The 23,425-nt window shown below is 35.3% G+C and overlaps 1 protein-coding gene across 2 annotated transcripts in view; it reads left to right on the top strand.

Moving 5' to 3' along the window:
- The window catches only part of l(2)05287 (WD repeat-containing protein l(2)05287), a 211,380-nt gene that overhangs the window by 113,516 nt on the left and 74,439 nt on the right, over positions 1-23,425 (top strand). For both annotated transcript variants that reach the window (XM_090402934.1, XM_090402935.1), the window contains exon 12: positions 11,256-11,419. In XM_090402934.1, the coding sequence (XP_090259060.1) occupies positions 11,256-11,419 (164 nt within the window). The remainder of the gene's footprint in view (positions 1-11,255; positions 11,420-23,425) is intronic.

Raw genomic sequence — 23,425 nt, 5'->3', positions numbered from 1 at the left:
TGGAAGGGGGGAACGAAGAGGAGAAATTTGTTCTATAAGTTTGGAGTTGAATTATGAGTATGTTGGGTGGCTTCTGCATGTGTTTCAATGGATTTACAAGATGGTGGGGAAATTTTTTAGAGGCTGAGGATACTACAGAAGTAATTTACCAGAAAAGGTCAGAAGTAATCATTACAAGATGTGAGTAATCTGATTTTGACTGCTGAGTTTGGTGATCAAAGGAAAGGGAAGAAGTACTAAGGTCTTTTGTGATTTAAAAAAAATAGACAAGGTTGTCATTACCCCATTGAAGAACAGTATGGAGATCAGTGTTTAAGGTACTGATTGGGATCTTGAAGCTTGATGTTTTTGAGCGCTGCAAAGTTTGTCATATGCATATTAGGAATGGAGAGCAGTGTCATTAGCAAAATCATGTATAGAGAATGAAGTCAGTAAGAGAAAATCGTTTATGTATATTAGGAAGTGCATGGATGATATAACACAATCCCAAGGAATTGCCTACATTAGTAGAGAAATCTGAAGAGACACCATCCATCATTACATGAGTAAACAATCTAAGAGAAAGAAATGCCAATTCAGTCACAAAGGATTTAAGGCAGATCATAAAATAACTTTGCTGATCAGCTCATTTTGGCAGAATCTATCAAATGCTTTGGAAAAGTAAATTCAGCAGCATGAGTTTCTCCAGTCCTTGCTATGGCACACGTCCAGAGGTGGATGATGTAGGTTGATCCTCTCTGGATCTTGAGTGATGAAATCCATACTTGTTGTAATTGATTAGCTGGCAGTTCTCCAAATAATAAGTTGAACATTAGTGACCTTTTTCCATTACTTTAGAGAGTATCAGGATGAAAGTAATAGGTTGATAGTTTGGTAGACATTTATCTCTTTTTGAAAGGCTGAATATGGGCTTCCATGTTGTTGAGTGGATGGCAGCTGGGTATAATAGTATAGAGATGACAAAGGAGAGGTGATAGTTCAGGAGCACATGCTTTAAGTACAGGTGTTTTTTTTTGGGGGGGGATTCTCTCTTTCTTTCTGAGGAATGTTATAGGTGGCATGCAGCATTTTTCCTGGAATAATTGGATATGACTTACTTTTGTCATCTCTGTAGGAGTTGGAAGAGAAAAGCTAAGGCACCTATAAGTTTTAAAAGAGGTAAACCGTGAGTAGACATATCGGTACACAATAAATAACGGAAAAAACTCACGTAGAAAGATTATTTATTAGTATAATTTTTGCCTGTGTGTCACAGGAAAGTTATTGACCTTTTTAGTTATCTTACACCAGCCACTTAGGTGGCGCTTTTTGGAATTGTCAGTTAGTGTTTAATTTTGAGCTTAATGTACTGAGGATGCCTGTGACACACAGGTGAAAATTATACTAATAAATAATCTTTCTACGCGAGTTTTTTTCCGTTATTTATTGTGTACCGCTAAGGCACCTATGTTTTTAGATGGAGGTTTTGCAATAATGCCATTTGGGCAAGAGAAAAGTGGGAGTACAGAGGAACAGAAATTGCATCTGCCTGCACAATTTGTCTTTGTTATTACTTCTTGCATTTTAAATGTACTGCAATCATTCTTTTAAGTTTGCTGAATACACATTGCATTGAAAATTTATTTGAATAGACGTTTGAGGTGGCTTCTGTGATGAACTTGAATCCATTTTTACCAAACTGCTCTGTTACAAAAGCCAGAATAGAAAAATGTTAGTCTAGATATTGAAATTGATTTTGGTGATAATTTGTGTTTATTACAGTTTTAAGTTTAGCTGCATTCTGGGGTGGGGGCATACTGGAGACATAATCTTGGAGCTCATTATTAATTGGAAATCATTAGTATAAAGAGTATAAAGTACAGGTGATGATGGTTTCAGTGGAGAATGTCAATAAGCAATAAAAACTCCATTGGATTACTCAAAGAAGTTGAGGAAAAGAAATAATTTATAAGGTTCCTTGATAGAAAGTAAGCATATGTACTAAAGAATATATGACAAATTAAAAAAAATATATATATATATATATGTATGCAAGTGCTGAACTAAAGTTATGGAAAAACTTCATTATCATTTCCTGTAATGTAAGGTACTATGATAGTTTGCTATTAACTTTTTTTTTCAAATCAGTTATACTTTTTTTCAAATCTGTTATTCATCCATTTACAGTATTGTAAGTTTGCACTTACAATATTGGGAGACTTTGGGAAGAATATATTCACGAAGGTCACAAAATATTTTATAGGCTACCTGCCTTAAAGTATTTTGTTTTGCAAAATATTTTAAGTGCATATATTACTCCAACAGAAATCAGAGGTGATTTAAAGACTGAAGATTTGAATATTCTGGATGATAAGAGTAATCATTTTGAAAAATTTAAAACATAAACAGTGATAATATAGTGATAGTTTTTTTTATCTAAGAGGCTAAAAAAAAAGGCCCTTGGAAATTTGGAGTGTGTAAAGAAAAGAGGAATAATGATATTCTACCTAAGTGTTGACATACAAGTGGTATAAGTTTTATATTGACTACACAGCATAAATTCGGAAGACTTGACAAAGGTCCAATTCCAAATTATTGGAAGAAAACTCTCATTGTACCAATCTGTAATAGCTGATAACAGAATACTGGGGTGGGGGGGATAGAATTTCCTACTGAATATTCAGGAAGATCTCTGCAAGAATACTTGAAAATAGTTGAGGATAAACTTGCAGACGAATAAGCTGGGTTCAGACCAAATTGGGATTATCAAGTCCAGATATTTATTGTAAAGCAAATGGTCAAGAAATCATGAGTGCTTTATATTTGACTTGGATCTGTATTTAAGTTTATAGATTCTTGAAAAGGAATGTGATAAACTGAGAAGGGGAAAATTGCCTGAAACACTGAAATAATATGTAAATAGATCCATAGAGATCACAGAGTAAATCCTATTTAATTTACCCTTAGATTAGTTTACAGAAAACTCGAGTTCTTGGGATATGTAGAAAGTAGATGTGTGAAAATAAGGAAACAAGTTTTCTGAGCTCCTGCATTTTTATTGTTTATAATTGTAGAAATTATTCAACTTTGCCAAATTATGCATAAAGAAGAATTAACTGTGAGTAAATTTACTTGGAAGTAGTTTACTGTTATATTGTTGTTAGTTTGTAATTTTTATTTACCTTGGCATATATAGGAAACTTAGTGGGGAAAAAATGACGGGAAGTAAACTCTGAAGAAATAGAATTTGGATGGGAATGAGTGTGTGTGTGAGAGAGAGAGAATTGTTATGTGGGAATATACCAACCATGCAAAGTGTGATGAAAGTAATGATAGGCTTATTTTTAAACATCATCAAATTCCTGAGCTGCACAGGAAACTGATAATAATACCACATGAAAAATTTACACTATCACTAACTTCTTTTAATATATATATATATATATAAATAAAATTATAACAATCTGGAAGCAGCATAACCCATTCGTATACAAATGACCCCTCAAATGAAGATAGATACACTACTATTTGCAGATGATCAAATAGTATTAGCTACATCAGAAGATGATTTACAAAGATCATTAAAATCATTAAATGATATCTCAAAACAATATAATATGACTATCTAAAGAAAAAAACAAAAATAATGGCATTCAAAGGAGAAAAGCCAATAAGTAAAATAGTGATAGGTAATAAAACTAGAACAAGTAAACACTTTCAGATACTTGAGATGTGATCTATCATATGAAGAAGAAAAAGATATAGACACTAAAATATCAAATTTTGTCAAAGTAAATGGCATAATAAATAATATTTTTAAGCCATCCCTAGTACAAAAACACACTAGAATCAGACTATATAATGTCTTGTCAAAACCAACTCTACTATATGGAAGCAAAACATGGACCATAAAAAGGAAAGATGAAAAACGAATTCAAACAGCAGAAATGAAGTTGCTCAGAAAAACAGCTGGATATACCAAGTAGGACCACAAAACAAATGAAGAAATCTTACAATCCATGAAAATAAAACCAGTGAATTACTACATAAGACAGTATAAACAAAAATTGTTAGAACATTTAAATCGAATGGACAACAGCAGACTACCAAAAATATTATACAAATACAAAATAAGTGGAAAAAGAAGAATCGGAAGACCAAGAAAGAGATGACATGAGATCGGTACAGGCCACTTGGCCTAAATTCCATCTTAAGAAGAAGACTAACTTCCTATTGACAATTTCCCTCCAAATTAGTCTTATTTGTCAAAATTCAGATCTTATATTTAGTTTTTCTAAGACACTGTTATTGTTGATAGTGATGTTTTCCCACTGGTCCAGGACATGAGAGCACACAGAGGGTTTCAAATAGTAAGTGATCGCTATTTAGTTTTGAGCAGGATAAAATTGAATTTCTTATTGAAAAGAAGAGTGTGGAAGAAAGTTTTAAAATAAATCAAGGTTAAATAGCTTTCAGAGGTGAACTGCAGACTGAAATATACAAACACTATTCAAGAAAAAATGAAAATTGGAAATCAAGTATCCAACAATTGGGGGTCCAGTCCAGTGGCAAATCCTGAAGAAAAAACTGATTGATTCAGCCACAGAGGTGTGTGATGAGGTTGTCTATAAGGATAAAACATCAGAACTAAATGGTGTACTTAGCAAGTTAAAGTGACAATGAAGGAAAAGAAGAGAGCATATTGAAGGTTCCTGGCAAGTAAGTCGGCTTGTGCTTTTACAGAATACAGAGAAAAATGTAAGAAAGCAAAGCACTGTAAGACTAGCTAAACAGGTCATGGGAAGACTGGTAATGACATAGAAATTGAATATCAAGAAGGTGGCAAAATATTCTGGAGGCTATTCAAAAAGCTTAGAAATAGAGGAGAAAGAGTACTGTAAAAGGAATCTGAGATGATAATGACATGATAACTGAAGATAAAGATATTCTAGATATCTGGAGTAATTACTGTGAAAGATTGCTAAATGAAACAAGCAGTGCAGCATGGTGGTAGGAAACTCCCAATAGGAATGCATTCTGGAATACATATTCATACTTTAAATAGTCATCAAAAACTTGAAATGTAGGAAGGTAGCTGAAGATTCAAGCAAAAATGCTCAGATATGGAGGTATAAAAATTTTACATCGCTGTACTGTGTTGTGTCGTTATCTATGGAATTTATTGTTCTTTGTACCCATTATACCTTTCATATCAATTACCCTTACTTTGCAGTCGTTCTATGTGAATGCTTAGATTCTGGTCCTGTCTCCTTTTCGAGCATAAACGAATTTATATTTATAGAGCTGCATCAGTCTATGTCCTATTATAGATTAATATACTACTCAGAGAAACAATATCAGTAATCCTACACATATATATATACTAGTTCTTTCTATTAGTCGTGGCGAAATTTCATCTAACATTTCAACTCTCTCCCGCTTTAGGTTCATATTTTTATGAGTGGTGAGTTGGTGCTCAATATCAGGCAAAACTCAATTTTAAGAGAGAATACATGTTTATTATCAACCTTATACACAACATACAATTATATCTAGATACACTTTCAATAAGTTAAATCACACATATCAGTACTAAGTTAAAGAAAGTAGATCATTCTAAGAACTGCACAGTGCATGCATTAAACAATTATCTAGCAAGTTGCTAACCATAGCTTTCAACAATACAATTCCCTTTTCTGTCTATCCCCTCTATTAGTTGGGGATTACTAAGTTAGTTTAACTTAAACCTAAGCTCTAACCATAACCCACATAATACACATATATGGTCCTAAATTCCTTCTAATAATTCGTCTAATTCAATTCGACAACTGAACGTCGGGTTGCACTTTATTGCATTAGTCACTTAGAGTTCTCTAATTAGTAATGTCCTGACATGAAACAATTTTCACATTAATTTTCTTACTACAAACTAGTTCTGATTTATATAATAAAGTTTTACATTGCCCTCACTGAGTATGGAATAGGTCTGCTGGTCTGTACTGTCTTTGTTGTTCCCAAGAACTGGATCCTTCCTTGTGCCACGTGCAGCGTTAGATTTCTGCTGGATAGGTCTTCCCTCATACGCACTATGGCTACTTCATTTCTGGAGATTATTCGGGGGACTTCTACGAGTTTACAAGCGCTTGCTAGGAAAGTGTCCGCCGACTTGCGCTGGAATTCCGTCTGCTGTATTTCGAGTAGACTACTTCATTTTTCCCGCCTACGCATATCTCTGCCTATCACACGACCTGGAACCTCTCCTCAATCAGACAATCCAACAACCCAGAGTCCGGAAAAAAAAGGCCTTGTATGTCCTTGTGCAATCGCTTATATTTTCTTTGCACAGTGCCCCCTTTTCCTTTTTTTTTTTTTTTTTTTTTCTGGATCTACATGGCGCTATACCATTCTTGTTCTCGTGATGATCTCAGCATTTTTGCTATGGCAGATTTCTCGGAACTGCTTATGCACTTCGCCTTCTGTGTATTATGCTGCCTCGGGCTTTATGTCAGCAAGTATTAGACCTTTGGACCTACTCTTACAAGTTGTCTAATGGAATATTCTTATTTAAGGTAATTTTAACTGAATGATATAATACAAATGATTTCCTGTTCACTTAACAAAATTTTTGAATAATATACCACTTTAATGCAATGCTATATCTCATCACCCTTTATAATTAATACATTCTTATGTGGGTTTTAACTAAATGCAAGCCTTTCCTTTCATTAAATTCTAAGTTAATCTGTTTAGCCCTGAATGATTTGTTCATGTTCTGAATCAAAATTCTATCAGGGTGCAACAACTGCATAATTCAGAAGACCTGGTCAGAAGGTTGAATTCTGAATGATTGGAGTAGAGCACTCATAGCAAACATGAAATTTTTTGTCAATTTTTGTGGGAGATTTTTTTTTTTTAACTTCAGAAATACTATAATTTTTATGTTGCCTTTCATATTAGAATGTTGGAAAAATTTATTGAATAGGGGTGAAGGACTTGCAAACACCACTCCCACACACAGAGTTCCCAGACTCCAGGCATGGTCTTGATAGCACCTGCCTGCAAGCTGCTGTGCTTGGTCTCTTTCTCCCTCCAAGCACAACCTGAGAGGAGGATACAGGGGTTTGCAGAAGCACTGTTGTACCCTTGAATGGTGGAAGTCTTGATTCTCTAGTTCAATAACTGGTGTGTTTACTATAGGTCACCATGGCTAGCAATGTCATCACCCACATAGAAGAAATGGAGTAGACATAAATCAGTGACCCCACTCTAGAAACAAAACCTAGCCATAACTACTTTATGCCTCCAATAAGCAGAGCAGTGGTGTTTCATTGGGTAAGTCATGTACCACCTAGAGATCTAGATGGCATTTCCTCCAGCATACAAAAGTATGCGTTTAAGATGGTTATATTTGCCTTGCCAGGAAGTCCCCATCTTTTGGAAACAGGTCATACACACAAGGTGTGGTTGACTTGGCTGGGAGAGGCTATATACAGGCAGCCCTCGGTTTATGCCTCAGTTCCGTTCCTGAAAAAACAAGTGTAAACCAAATTGGCGTAAAACGAACCCAATTTTAATGGGAGGTATGAAGTTATGTTCCGCTCAGTCAAAAAATATGCACATGAAGTATGTGTAACATTATTATATTTAAAGCTTTGATAATACATACATATATATTTGTTAAAATAAAATTATTAATAACGAAAACAAAACAAAATTATATACAAAAAATATGAAACTTTGAAACGATATTACATATTTCTATGTTGAAGTTCCTCGTTTTGGATCACCTGCATTTTTTTTTTTTTTTTAAAGTATCCATGTTAACTGCCTAGATTTTCTTTTTTTAAGGAGTTCAGTGTAAGGTCGAATAGATGCAATTACACTCCTTTTTACGTTCGCACTCTGTTCCCAATCGTGGTCTATTTCGCAGAGTTCATCAGTCAATGTCTCTATGCTTGCAAGGATACGCTGTAAATCGACCATTTTCATATCTCTCAGAGGACCTTCTTCATTTTCTTTCTCCTCCTTTGGATGTTGACTTAATTGTTCAGCTAATTCTTTTAAGTCTTCATTAGAAAACGGTTAAGCGGTTTTTCATGGCTCTCTCTAAGACTTCTGTCACATCTTCAGCTGTAATATCGTACAATCCCACCTCTTGCGCAAGCTTGGTAACATCTTCAATAACATTCTCCTTTTGCTCTAATTCCTCGAAGTCGTGCATAAATGCTGGAAGAAGTTTTCGCCATGCTCCTTTTAAACACTTTGCTGACATGTCGTTCCAAGCTGCCTCTATGCCCTTCAAAATATCGAATGACTGCCAATAGTCTTTAATATTTTTTCCTGAAGTGTCCAAAACTCTTACCATTTCCATAAATGTTATATGGAGGTAATAGGCTTTGAAGATTGATATAATCCCCTGATCCATTGCAAAAGCGATGTTGTGTTTGGGGGCATGTAAACAACCTTGACATCCAATGGTGTTCTTACTTCAGCAAGGTTTTGAGGATGTCCAGGAGCATTATCCAAGAGAAGCAATGCCTTGGCTGGCAAATCATTTTCTTTACAGAAGCGAAGCATGGTAGGACAAAAATAATTTGTGTACCAATCTATAAAAACATCTTGTGTAACCCAAGCCTTCTTGTTCCCTTTCCAATAGACTGGCAGCATGGCCTTTTAGACCCTTGAAGGCGCGTGGTGTCTGTGAATGGTACACCAACATTAGTTTTAGCTTCAAAGTTTTGGAGACATTTGCACCCAACAAAAGCGTAAGTCTATCTTTTGCAGCTTTAAAGCTTGGAGTGGAATGTTCTTCACAGGAAATAAAGGTTGCATGATGGCAGTTTTTTCCAGTAGAGCCCAGTCTCATCAACATTAAAAATGAGATCAGGAGAATAACTTCCTATTCTACACAGTCTTGAAATTCTTTAGGAAAAGCAGCCACTGCCGCAACATCTGAACTTGCCACCTCACCACATAATTTGACACTGTGGCACGTACTTCGAGACTTAAATCTCATGAACCAACCTTTGCTTCCTAAAAATGTCTCTTCACCTCCATCTGTCTTTTTAAGATCCCCAAAAATTGTTTTTGCTTTCTCAGTTATAACGGCCTGCGTCAGAGGAAAATGTTTTTCTGATTCAAGTCATTCACCCATAATGATAATAATTTTTTCATGAAGTTTACCCCTGCTATAACGTACAAGTTTTGCATTTAGTGCTGCTGTAGATTGTTATGCAGAATGTTTTATTCTATCTGCATTTTTCATAATTGTAGTAACAGTCGATGGAGGTAAGTTCATACTTCTACAGACATTAGCACTTGTCTGCCCATCTTCCATTCTTCGAATCACCTCCATCTTCTTTTCAAGTGTGATTGATTTCTGCTCCTTCTTAACACCAAGTTCTGCTAATTTTTCTGCACTTCTATTATCAGACATGGTATGTAATTACGTACTTTATCAATTTAAATACGTATGTACATAAAAAAATTAAATAGAACAATTAGGTAGATTCAACATTAAAACTAGGTTTGATACATATACGTTAGTAGCTCGGTAAACACTCAAATACTAGAGTGCCTGCTAGTGTCATTTCTCAGTCAACCATACTACAGTAAGAAAGCATGCACAGACAACTGGCATTATTGTGATTTGGCATAAATTGAACTGGCGTGAACAGAGGGTTGCCAGTATTGTGTGCCACCAATCCCTTAATGGCCCAGATAGAATTATGTCTCTTAGTAAAAGGCCAAAAACTAAGAATTTATATTAAACTAGGGGTAGAAAAAGCTGTGAAATGTGGAACAGCTGTTGGAGTAGATATTTTACCAAAAATTCTCAAATTATTGAAGTATATATGTTTTACAGTGGTTACGCTAGACAATTCAGAAGAACTGGTTATAAGATCAAATGCCAGTTGATTGGAACAGAGCTATCATAGTATCCATTCATAAAATGGAAATAATTCGCAAATTATGGAAGAATTTTTCTACTTGATTCCATGTAGGAAGCATATATGAGAAACTCAGAAGAGAAACTTGGGAAAGCTGACAAAGATATGTATTTAATATCCTTAAATCTCAAGATTTAAGGATCTTAAATATAAATCCTTGTATTTGGAATCTGGAAAATGTGTATCATTAGGTACCAAGAGAAATTGTTCAAATGACTTGGGGTAAATGGGACATTAAATAGAGGCTATATATAGCTCTGTACAGATTGCAAGTCAACATAACATTAGAATTGAAGGAGGTACAGGAAAATCGTATGTAAAATCAGATGGAAGACAATTTTGTGCACACTCCATTGTTATTTAGTGGAACTAAACATATTAAAATGAGAAGTATTCCACTCTTAGAATTTTACATCATGCAGATGTTGTTCAACATCATCTGTATTAAGTTAAAAAAAACTCAGTGCCTTTTTAATTAAAGAGAGTAACTGTTGTATTAAATATGATATGAAAATAAGTAATAAAAAGATCTCATCTTCATTATACCCTCTTTTACCTTGCGGTGTCAAAGGTTTATTAATCATCGGACCTCAAACCTTTCATAGGATAAGGTGGTCAGCCCTATGCCCTAGTGTATCCTATGTCCTGTAGTATTGAGTTCTCAAAGCCAGTTTTGCCTACTTTGCAGAATGAAAAACTCAAGGATAAACTGGGGGGAAATCCCTACTGTCCACGCCTAAGACTGGCTAACTTGGCTATGGCTGAGGAAGATCCTTCAGCTCCTCACGTCACTGACGGGAATCGAACCTAGGACACTCCTTCCCCAGGCATATGGTTGTGAAGCGCACAGCCACTAGGCTAACCGCATGACTGGGAAAATGCATAGGAATAATCATCAACTTATTCTGAGTGAATAACTTATAAAACAAGTAAAATATTTCAAGTATTTGGGCATTGGCTGAAATATTGCTTAAATAGCTGATCTTGTTTACTGCTCTAGTGCCCAAATCAACTTGTACTCATGGATGTGAGGTGAGGGTTGGGTAAGAAATAGTTCATTCAAGATAAAACCATTGATATGATATTCTTAGGAAATGGAGCAAAAGATGCTTTCTTGTTTAGTTATCATTAATAAATTAATAATAAATAAAGACATTAATAAATATTAATCCATCTGAATACAAGCAAGCACCTACACATCATCATCATCATCAAATTCCTGTTATGTACCCTCAAGGGGTGTACAGGATATGATAGTACTACATGAAAAAATTACATCATTATTAATTTCCTATCTACACATATGTTGTTTAAATTTTGTTTCAGGTATGTACTCATTACTGTGGTGCATGATCCTCATTATGATAAGGTGAATGCTGTTAAGTTTCGTCCTCCATTACTCGGACAGAATTCTGATCCAATGGCTGTTACAACTAGCAATGATAAAAAATTTAAGATTTGGGTGCTGTCAGATAATGAAGATGCAGCCTGTAAGTTTTTTTTAATTTTCCTTATACATTATTTATGTATAAGATGTGACAATTAAATTCCCAGAATTGTCTCGTACTATTTGCACACATTACAAATCAGGCACAGACATATGACGTGCATTGTTTGGACATGTCTATGTTTTATTGCCTTGAATCATATCTAAACAATAAAGCCAGCAGTTGACAAGTTTGCAAGTATGTTTGTTACTTCTTCTCTTTTTTTTTTTAAATAGTAAATTGAGTGAATGGAATTTAGAACAATTCATTAACATCAAGTTTTGTGCAAAGCTAGGCAAAAGCCCCTGTGAAACTCTAGACATGTTAAGAGTGGTTTATGGTTATGAGTTCATGAAAATCTAATGCCTTTGAGTTATATAAGTGGTCAAGAGAGAGAGAGACAGGAAAGACGTGAGCAAAGATGAAAGAACCAGGCAGCCACAAACTCATCAAACCTGTGGAAAGAGTGGACATTAATTTGGTCTGACAGATAATTAAGTATACAGTTAATGATAGATTAATTAACTTTAGATAGTAAAATAGTAAGAAAGATTTTGACCTATTTTAGAAATGAGAAAAAATTCTGCAAAGATGGTTTTGCAAATCTGCAGCAGTTCACATGAAAATGAAAAGCAGTTGTGGCTTGGTTTGTGTTTTTTTTTTTTTTTTTTTTTTTTTTCACAGTTGGCACAGTTGGATCAAGTCCTAAAACAAAATGCCAAAACATACAAGAAAACTTCTCATCTTTGTCAAGTCCCAAGAAAAAAGTGTAAATATCAAGATCAGAGATCGAGCTAATGCTTGCTTGTTTTTATTTTATATATAGGGGGCTATGTCCCCCCTCCCCAGTGTTCCGGAATGGTAGACCGGTTCTCCTTGAATTCTGACTTGAATTTTGAAGACTCAAAAGGGGCGGGGGTTGCACCCCCCCAGGCACCTATGCCGCCCAACCCCCCAAGTTCCGGACTGTAGGCCAGTTCTTCTTGATTTTGAAGACTAAACACTAGCCCCTGAGTTTCAAAACGTGACATAAAATGGCTTATCATTTTATATATATATATATATATATATATATATATATTTTTTTTTTATGGGCATAGTTCACTTCAAATTCATTAACGAAGGATAAACAGTGCATCAACATTGTTTAGAAGCTGGCATGGTTACATGAATCTTTAATAAGAATAGGCTTGAACTTTGGTGAAACACTCTTGGATCCTCCATCATAACAATGTTCAAGCACATGATGCTGTAGCTGTCTGCAAGTTTCTGGACCATCCTCTACATTCACCAGACTTAGCCCACTTTTCTAACACCCGCCATCATGCAGTGACATTAGTAAAAAGCATTCAGAAGGATTCCAGAAATGTTTTGAACAATTGTAGCACCATCTAATTAAATGCTGCGCATAGGGACTACGTTAAAGACAATAATATCACTGGTCTGCCAGTAAGCAAATAGTTTTTAGGTGTGCATTCTGGGAATTTAATTGTATTCACATTTAAATTTTAATTCACACCATGTATTATTTATTGCTGTAAGAAAGTTGATTAATATTTTAAAATTTCTTATCTTATTATTCTGTTAATTTTATTTCTTATCCTTAAAAATGGCTAAAGAAAGATAATTTCCCTACATTTTTTGTTTAATGTCAACTTAAATACTATAAATATACATTATTTAACATTCACATACAGATGCTGATCATGTTTAATAAAGGTTTGGATATACACTTTGGCTATATTTTAACATAAGTTGGTGGGGGGAACTTGAAACTAGATCAGTGCTGTCCAACATCTATAGAGCAATGGGCCAATTTTTTTAAGTTAAATGGTGGACCACTTTTTAATACAGTGGAATCCAGTTAATTGGACCATTGGTTTAATTAAATAACCATTTATTTGGGACAAATAAATGGTTATTTAATTGGTGATGGTGGTGGGGGGGAACTTGAAACTAGATCAGTGCTGTCCAACATCTATAGAGCAATGGGCCAATTTTTTTAAGTTAAATGGTGGACCACTTTTTAATACAGTGGAATCCAGTTAATTGGACCATTGGTTTAATTAAATAACCATTTATTTGGGACAAATCTTAAGGAATAAAACCAAATTGAGAAAATTCCCAGTTTTCTTCACTTAACGGGGGAAGCATATCATTTAATTGGAACAGGAGACTGCACTTCGTGATTACCACTCTGAAGTAATCGCTTGTAATGTATATATATACTTCATGTCAAAAAATGCCCTCTTGCATATGTAAGTACTTCCAAATATTTAAATAATTTTTAATTCCAACTCTTATGTTTGGGTAGAATTTCTCAGTGAAAAAAAGCTGAAACAATTCAGTCTCTCAGTGAAACTAGCCATCTGCTTGGAGTTCATATAATTCATTAACCGTATTTGATAATTAGAGTTTGTGCTTTCAGTGTCAGCATTCAGTGGATTGCTGGAAGATGTATACTTGGTTTGCGTTCATTAGGAGTTTATACCAATCATCAAAATTCTTAACAGTGTATGGAGCTTAAGGCACATGTATTTTAAAATTTATAGTTTCACCAAATATTGCATATTTCATAAAAATATCTCCTTGTGATTCGAAATAACTTTTATTCTTGCTTTGATTTTAGCAATGTCAACTTATTACAAAAATCAGCTATATGATTATAAAGATATTTTGGTCTTTTCCTTGCAGAGCAATATTTAATGCATTTGTTTACTGCTTGATAACAGTAAGGAAAGTGATTTCACTAAGACTTTTAGTTAGATCAAAATCACATTTTATTTCTTCCCCTAAAAAAAAAAAAAGAACTTTCTAGAATTTAAAAAAAAATCTCAAACATTTTCCAGCACGCAACCAGCAGATTTGATTGTGAAGCAAGTCACCATATCTGGCATGAAAAATGTTAGCTGCAGACATTCTTGTTTGTTTAGGAGTGCTACAAGTTTGTTATGTATTTTTTTTTATTTTTGGAAGTTTAGAATAATTGCGGAATTTTACCCAAACACACTTCTATAAACCAACTTTTGTTACGTGTAGAAATAGATATGTATGTATGTAATGCACGGAAAAAAGGTTCTGTAGAAGTTGGGAATGGGAAAATACTAAGGACAGTGATCGGAGCTTACTCCACGACTTGCCCCAGCATGTAATCTTATAGTTCGGCAAGTTCAAACATAATCTTATGCTTGGACTTGCCGAACTTTTAAAAGTTTCTATATTCGGCATGAAACTTTTAGATTTTTTATTTTTGAGTTTCTTATTCGACTAAGAAATAATGTTGGATTCAATATCCACTTAATTTGAAAAAAATTCTGTAGAAGGTTTTGTGTTCTCATCAGTTGGTTGCCAGATTGTCTAGAGAAATACACATACACTAGTTTTAAATATAATTCAGTAACTTAAAATTCTTTACTTAAATTATGTAAATTTATTAATGAAAATATAAAACTCCTTTTGTATTCATAAGTTTTGTTTTGTTTAAAATAACTGCAGCACAAGATTGTATACAGTGTTTGAACATACTGCTTGATTGCAGTATGTTCATGCCATTAAGCAGTCAGTAACAAGGGTATCAAGCTGAAAGTGCATACAATCATTTAAATAAATATTAATGCATGTATTAAAAATGTAAGATATTTTATAATCTTACATCATTGGTTGATAATGACTTAGGAACCACAGAATGTTCTGGTAGAATAGAGAAGAAAATTCCGAAATGAAATTTGGTTTATTCTTCGTTTATGGGCTGCACATAGTCTGGGGAATGCCAATTGGACAGCACTAAGCTAGATAATTTGGAGGGAGACTCATAATCTGTAAGGAATGTGGAAGATTGACTGGTACTTCTGACCTGATGCGTAATTCTCACTGTGTTGCATACCTTGTTACCAGTCTTCTTTTTAAAACCAAGTTATACCAACTAGTTTTGCCAACTGTGGCTGTTGGCTTCATCAGGGTAAAAGATGTATAAAAAATAAGAACACTTAAACGCTAAAAACTGTTTACACTAAAACCATAAAATGAACTGAATACAATTGCATTTTTATAAAAGCAGAAGAACGCGTACATCACATGCATAGCGCGTGTATGGTCTACTAGTTGCTATATAGAAACGTTCTGTAGTTGGCAGCAAAATTTAATTCTGGCATGTTGAAAGATCTAATGAGGGTCTTCCAGATCTCGGGCAAAATCAATCCTTGGTTTCTATTAAGGTTTTGTTTTGAACGGAGAACTGTTGTGGCTTCTTGTTGAGGAGGACTTCTGCTCCTGAATTAAAAACGAAGACACAAAAGTTCTTTGTTCAGAACAAAACCTTAACAGAAACCAAGGATTGATTTTGCCCAAGATTTGGAAGACCCTCATTAGATCTTTCAACATGCCAGAATTAAATTTTGCTGCCAACTACAGAATGTTCCTACATAGCAACTAGCAGATCATACACGCGCTATGCATGTGATGTACGCGTTCTTCTGCTTCTATAAAAATGCAATTGTATTCAGTTCATTTTATGGTTTTAGTGTAAATAGTTTTTAACGTTTAAGTGTTCTTATTTTTTATACATCTTTTACCCTGATGAAGCCAACAGCCACAGTTGGTGTAACTAGTTGGTATAACTTAGTTTTAAAATAAATTTGACCAAAAAAACCCCAAATAGTTCATTCATTCTCCTATACTCTAATAATGGCTAATTTTATTAACTCCAGTATATTTCCTCCTATTTTACAATACCATGTTTATGTAGACTTTGCTGTTCTGCTGAGATTAGAATCCAAGAACATCAGGAACTTCGTGAAATTCTTGGAATCTGAAAAGCTTGATTTTGCTTCCCATGCCAATGATACTAGATGCAGAGTTCTTTGGAATCAAATCAAGATTCTTCACTCCAATAGATTTTAAATTTTGATCATATGGTTCTTAAAACCTATGAAACTTAACATCATCCAAATTTTAACTATGATTGCATGCTTGTCTCAAAAGTTCAGGGAAGCAATCGTAATTGAAAGTTTTTTTTTTTTTCCTAATAATATGTTATGGAAATTTTTATTTGAATCCCAAAAGCTGACCATTGTTGTTTCCATTTGAACTCTAATAGCATATTCTCCTGTTTACTCAGCTGTGACCGGGAGACAAGAGCAAGTAAACACATGGCCTGGTTGGCCAGTTGGTTAATGTATTCACTCTCTCCATCCAATAAGTCTCTGGTTTGAATCCCAGCATGGGCATAGATGTTTGTGGTTGTCTCTAGGTGGAAAATGAATTTCATCACCTGGTGTGAGACCACTGCTCTGCTTATTGGAGGCATGAAGTGGCTTGAAAAAGTTCCATGTTTCAGCAGGGGTTTCTGGACTATGTAAAAATAAATGAAAAATTGCAAAAATAAAAGGGGAAAAAAAATTATTATTATGGGCTACTCCAAGGAGTCCTTAGACTCATCGAGGAAGACCCTAAACATCATGTCAAGAACTATTCAACATTTGTACAGTATCTATCATACTTTGCTTTGAACTCATTCACAGTCATGGTACCCACAGCAGACTCTGGCAATTTATTCCACTCGTTCACTACTCTCCAAGCAAAAAAAACTAGTTCTAGCATCTTTGTTAACTACATTCTTACTCAGTTTCCATAAATGTCCTCTAGTTCTCCCACCACCAGACATGTTCTGAAAAATTTCCTTTGAATTAATCTTGTAAAAACCTCTCAGTAATTTGTCTCAATCATATCACCCCTTTTCTGCCTAGTAACCAGTGTTTTTTTTTTTTCTTCATTTTCTCTGTGTGCTTGTAACATTGAACAGCATTTTGTAATGCTTGCTGAACTTCATTCAATGCTGATCAGTGGCCATAAGAAAATCAGCAATCAGAAGAAAATCAAAAGCTTGTTTAATGAGAATTCTTTTGTAGGTGCTTCAGTAACGGTTTCATTTAATATATCTTCCTCTTCATATTTGGTTCTAGTGTTATAGCCATTTATGTTTGTTAGGTTCACAAGTTGTATTTCCTCTTCCCTCAGAAGGATGTATGTAATAAAAAATAAAAATTTTGTAGAGAGACCACAACTGCTACACCAGAGTTGAAATAATACTAAAGGATGCATTGATATAGCCATTACTGTGGTATGCTAAATCACTATGATATTGTTTTAGTAGTCAGAATATCAGTGCGATTCGAATAGTATTATGCTATTCGTACTGCATTAAGAGTTGTACAATGCTTGCATATTTCAAATTGTTAAAAATTATAAACCATGCTATAGCAAAATCCTCGTTGTTTAAAACTGCATTCTTCATTCAAGATGCAATTGCTATTTCAATGTTCATGCCCATTTTCATAATCTGTCTTTTTATTACTGATTTTCTTACCAAATTTATTACATCAGTTATTCAATTTAGTTAGCAAATCATGCAGATTTGTACTGGGTTTATTTAACAGTACATCATCTGCATAAAAATGAGATGAGTTGACTATCTCCAACTGTTATTCATCAAATGGATGATTAATGTACCCTTGTCTCTAACTTCATATAACTTCAAACCAACTTCCTGTACCTTCTTCATTTGTAACTGCTGACCTTCAACTCACATATAGGCTATGTATTGCTCAATAAAATGTCCCATTATATAGTGTTTTGTTTTGTTAGTTAGGTGATAGATGACCTTCATCACCTATTCACCACCATTGCTTATTGGGAGCTTGCAGAAGTGGCTAATTCTGTTTGATCTCTAGAGCAAGAGTTCCTGTCTCTGTCCTTTCCTCTATGTAGTGTGAGTGATACTCTTCAAGGGCATGCTTAACATGCTTAGAGACCCAGAACCTCCCCCATTTCGAGGGTACATCAGTTAAAATGCTGATAACAGGCTGGCTGCCAGATAGCATACAGGCCTGAACCTGTCAGTAACGTCAGGTTTTCCCAGTCAATTGGTGCATAATCTCACTGCCATATATTCTGCTAGGAGCAGTTAGTCAGGGTTTTTGGGGTACACTGTCGAGATTTCAAATCAGATCTCATAAAAGAAACCCAAATTGCAACTATATCAACCACAGTTCACTTTCAATGCTCAAATTATACTCTTCATGAGAATACCAAATTTAGAATCCTCTACCTTTGTTCTCCACTGGCCTAAGGTTTCCATTTTCCACTTAATAATATTCATCTTCTGCATTTACTGGTCTTCAAACTCTGAAAACCTACTCAGATCTCTTCACCTTCCTCCCTGTGAAGCTTGACCATCTTCAATCCAACTATCCCAACAGCAAAGCAATCTTCCTAGGTGACCTGAATGTCTCCAACTCCAATTGGCTCCGCTTCTCTAACACTACTGAACAAGCTCATGATGGAGAAGCTTTTGTTATAAGCAATGATCTAACACAAATCTTATATCTACCTACCCTAATTCTCAATAATCCCCTTCAGTTTCCCAATACTTCTATCTTTTTTTTAACTAGGTCACCTCTCTTTTCGACAACTCGGACCATAATCTTGTGCAAGACACATCACAGGACATACCTCCTGTGACGTGTCTTGCATCAAGATTCCCACTTTCATACTTAGCCAGTGCTGACGCATACAATAAATGTGAAAAAAAAAAAAAAAAATTATCAAATCCAAAGCCATCATAGAGACCAATAGCTAAAAAACCCTCTCCTCTTGTCCAAATGGAAGCCATGCTTTCTGGTCTATTGCTAAAGCCATAGGATGCAACTTTGCTCACCTATGCTTCTATCTCTTTCTCATCCAGATGGCAGAACTGTTACAGCACCCAAAGATAAAGCTGATCTCTAGGCATCACTCTTTTCCTGTAATTCCTGCATAGATGACAAAGGTAAATCACTTAGTAGAGTCCTGTTTTCTAATAACATTCTTGCATATTTTTTGCTTAAATTGCTAGCATGGAATGAGGTAATTTGGCATTGCTTCTATTGTACTCAAACATTGTGCTCCAGAGCTAACACCTCTATCATCTCTTCAATCTTCTATACTCAGCTGGTGCCTATCCCATCACATAGAAGCAAGCATATATCCAACCCGTTCCAAAATACCTAGAAGCTTGTCAGTTAATTAGTGACTATCATTATGGATTCTATTAATCTAGATCCATGGCTAATCTCTTAGCCTACATCCACCCACCACTGAACATGCCATGGAAAGGTTCAGAGAAATGCACACTGTTGCTGTTGACATTTTCAGAACTTTTGATCATCATTGAGAGCTGCTTTGCAACTGCCTTCCTTTGGTCTACATAATGAACCTGAAATTGCCAACTCATCCTCAATTTTTCAGTATCTAGTAGATATACTTATTAATGTAGTTCTACAAGAGGAGGATTAGGTCAGAAGCCTTGGTCAGTCTTTTGCATTCCTTAAAAGGCTTTGTGATGATCTTCTTCCAGTTATTGAACTCTGACCCTTAATCAACCCCCATGGAGGTCATGGGGGGTTGGCTGAGTGTCACAATTTGACTATATTACATCAGCTGGAAGTTTTTTAAAGTCTTTAGTCAATTTAAGTAATTATTGTAAATGCCTCTGTAGATTGGTTGGTTTCAATTAATGCTCTTTAATTGTGAAGACCAAATCCCGTTTGTAATGCAAAGAAGATTTGAGGTCATTTCAATTGAAAACTAGTTAAGCGGTCTCATACAGAGGTGGAAGGGTTTTTCATCTTGCAAAACCAAAACTGTTTAGGCTATAAAAACACATGCAATTTATAGCATAATGCACTATGCAGGTAGAATTAACTCTTCTATTAGAACATTAGGTTTTAAAGTTGTTACTTGGTCCTAAACTAATTCCACTGAAATCAGGGATACACCACCAAATTCTCGAAATCAGTGTTGACAGAAAGACCTCCACCACGATAGCAAGACTCCAAACAGGATGATACGAGAACATACAGAAACTGCAATAACTGCTCTAATATTGAACTGACACCCACTCACATTTTTACCTGTCCAGCAATTACAGCAGCCTTGCAAACAATAGAATCTAATCCTGATCACCAGCTCTATATGAACAAAATCATCAACATAGCCAAAGCATTTCAAGGAGCACGTGGAAATATCTAAGACTCTTCAAAGGACAAGACAACAACAACTTGGTCCTGACAGGCCATCAAGCTTAACATGCAAGGAGAGAAAATGAGGAAATGTGTGACAAATTTGTTTTAAAAAAATGTGGCAGTAAGAAGACATCTTCCCATTAATGGGAAGATGCCTTCTTACTGCTCACCTGACTACTGATAAACTACTGGTCAGGTGATTTGGCTTTGTAGAAAGCTAATTAATGCTAAGATAGGAAGGTGAAGCCTCTAAGCATAGTCTACTGTACTGTACTTGGTTGACTTTATGATGCAAAATGTCAAACTCAAATCTAGAAATTGCTGCTCTAGTAGAGCACATAAAACAGTTATTTCTGTCCATTAATCCACAAAATGTGAGTTAATTTTATAATTCCCATGCATGAAAGATCACAAGATTTATAACAAAACACTGCCATGTGTGAGTAAGTAATTAGAGAAAAAGAAGTAATTTGAGATTTTTCCCAATGAAAGATGAGTTAGGGATTGTACTCAGTGGGAGAAACAGTATGGAGGAGATTGTTCTAAAGGCCAGAGGCTGATGGAATGAAGGAAGATAAGTTTGTTTGCTATGTTTAGAGTTGGACAGTGTATGGTGTTGGCCAGTGTTTGCTCTATTTCTTATATGATTAGAAGAAATTGGAGGAATGGTAGTGGTCAGGAAAGTACCTATAGAAAAAGGCATAGTGCAGAAACAGCTGTGGGAAAGTAACTGAAAACAGTCAGAATTCTTTCTTGGGAAGTTTTGGGTTCACCACTCCAAATCTGAAAACAATATTCCAAGAGTGGTTGGATCTTAGGTGAGTTAGGAGTCAAACAGGAGAGAAATAATTTTTCAATGAAAAAGAAAAAGTTTTATAGAGGCTATTAATGCTATGATAAGCTGGATATAACTTTCATCCCTAGAAGAGAACTGACGTTGAAAGGATATTAGAACATTATCAAAAGTGAGTGGGAGTGCAGTGGGAGCATAAGACAGGCCAGAATTTTAATCATCATCAAATTCCTGCCATGTACCCTCGAGGGGAATGTGCACCATCAATACAGACACCAACGCACTTAGTCCACTTCAAATTATTTTTGGATATAAAAGTATCAAGGATCTTGAACAAGTCTTGAGCCTTAGCACCAGCAGTGATACTTTTATAAAAGAGAAGGTCTTCTACTTATTGCCATCTATAAACCATACATAGCAAATCAAGTGAGCATCATTATTATTATCTGTGGCCTCATCCAGCTACAACCCAAATTCCTTCAGTTTTATTTTTTCAATTAATTGATCATTGAGGTCCTCAGCTATGTGCTGTATTCTACGACTGATGGTGCTATTGGACAAAGTCACTTTTGAAAGCATCTTCCCAGCAGACCCACCGATCATAATGTTCACCATATCTACAGCAGCTGGTAGAATGAGTTCTTCTGCGATGGTATGAGGCTTCTTATATTTTGCGACCTTCTTCTTCTATGTGCCTGCTAGGAAAGCATTGCGTAGTATTTGTGCCTGCTTATAAAAACTACCTTTTTGTTGATTTAACTTTTTTAACTTTCTGGTAAAGTAGTCACAAGATGTACTAACCATGCTGGGATGATTGGTTTCTAAATGGCGTTTCAACTTACTTGGTAGCATGTGCTCTGGTGCCAAAACTGTCATACACAGTACACACTGTCCTCCCTTCACCATTGATTTCTGTTGACGTAAAACCAAAGTCCAAATTATTGTCATCATATTTTTGATATTTACACTTCTTCATGCTCTTGCCACTATTTGATGGTGTATTCTCTTTACTTTCTCTCTCACAACGCTTTTTACTCTTTAGTAAAAACCTATCCATTATTAAAAATACATACGAGAAGAAATACTTCAAAATCTTCACTTGACTAAATCACAACAATATTCAGTTGATACAATCTCCGAAAACTAATTCAACACTAAGACCGAGCAAAACTGACAGCTATTTATATACAAACACAAAGTACCAAGAAAGTTTGAGAAACTACTAAAACAATCGAGAAACTTGATTATTGTAGAGCGCCATCTAGTAACCATTTGTAGAGGCTTCTGCAAACAGTGAGTTACTGGTTTGCATCAGGTCTGCTAGATGTCATGTCCTATCACATTGAATTGAAAATGGAAATAAAATTATGAAAATTTTGTAATCGCGGCACCCCTGTGAGGAAGCTGCGGCTCCCCAGGGTGCCGCAGCGTACACTTTGGGAACCACTGCTTTAAAGTATTGAGTGATCACATGGGTTTCTTCAAATCTTTCCATGGCCTGTGAGGAAAAGTGGTTAGCAAGAAGAATGACAGAAATCACATTGGTGATCACTAATTGATAATCTTCTCCAGGTAGTGAAAGAATCCAGTTGCTCATGACCTTCATCACTTGAGCATACTGAATTGAGGGCATGGGGAAAATAGTTTGATGCCTCACTTTTGATTTTTCCCTTTTTAGGTAGAGGTTGGATAAAGGCTTGCTTCCATATTGTTGGTTAGATGCCAGGTGAATATGGCGGTTTATATTGGTGTTTCAGGATGGGTGTTAATTTTGGGATGAGTTTTGAGTACAACTGGAGAGGATAATGCCTAGGATTTTCCTCATGTTCTTGTGGCAAAAGATCAGAAGAGGTATGCAATAGGCAGTTTGTGGTAGTGCAAGAGGTGATTTGCATAGTCATCTAAACAAAAGTTGGAGGAAAATGCTGATGCCAAGTGGTTTGTCTTGGGTGATGTTACCCAAGAATGTGAGAGGTGGGAACAAGGAAAGGCAGAAATTATGCCCAGGAGACCAAAAAGGCTTAACTGCTAGTTAAGCAGGAGGTAAGCTTATTGCATTTTATTCATATGAAGTCTGCTTTGGAATTGTGATAACTTTTTTACACTTGTTTTGGATTGTAGTTTAAGCAGAATGAGTAGCTGGAATTTTTTATTTAT

The sequence above is a fragment of the Typopeltis vanoorti genome, chromosome 13 (assembly GCF_054136105.1).
Source record: "Typopeltis vanoorti isolate ZY-2024b chromosome 13, IOZ_Tvanoo_1.0, whole genome shotgun sequence".
NCBI classification, from domain to species: Eukaryota; Metazoa; Arthropoda; class Arachnida; order Uropygi; family Thelyphonidae; genus Typopeltis; species Typopeltis vanoorti.
The sequence above is the reverse complement of the archived record's forward strand: the minus strand, read 5'-3'. Positions and strand labels throughout refer to the sequence as shown.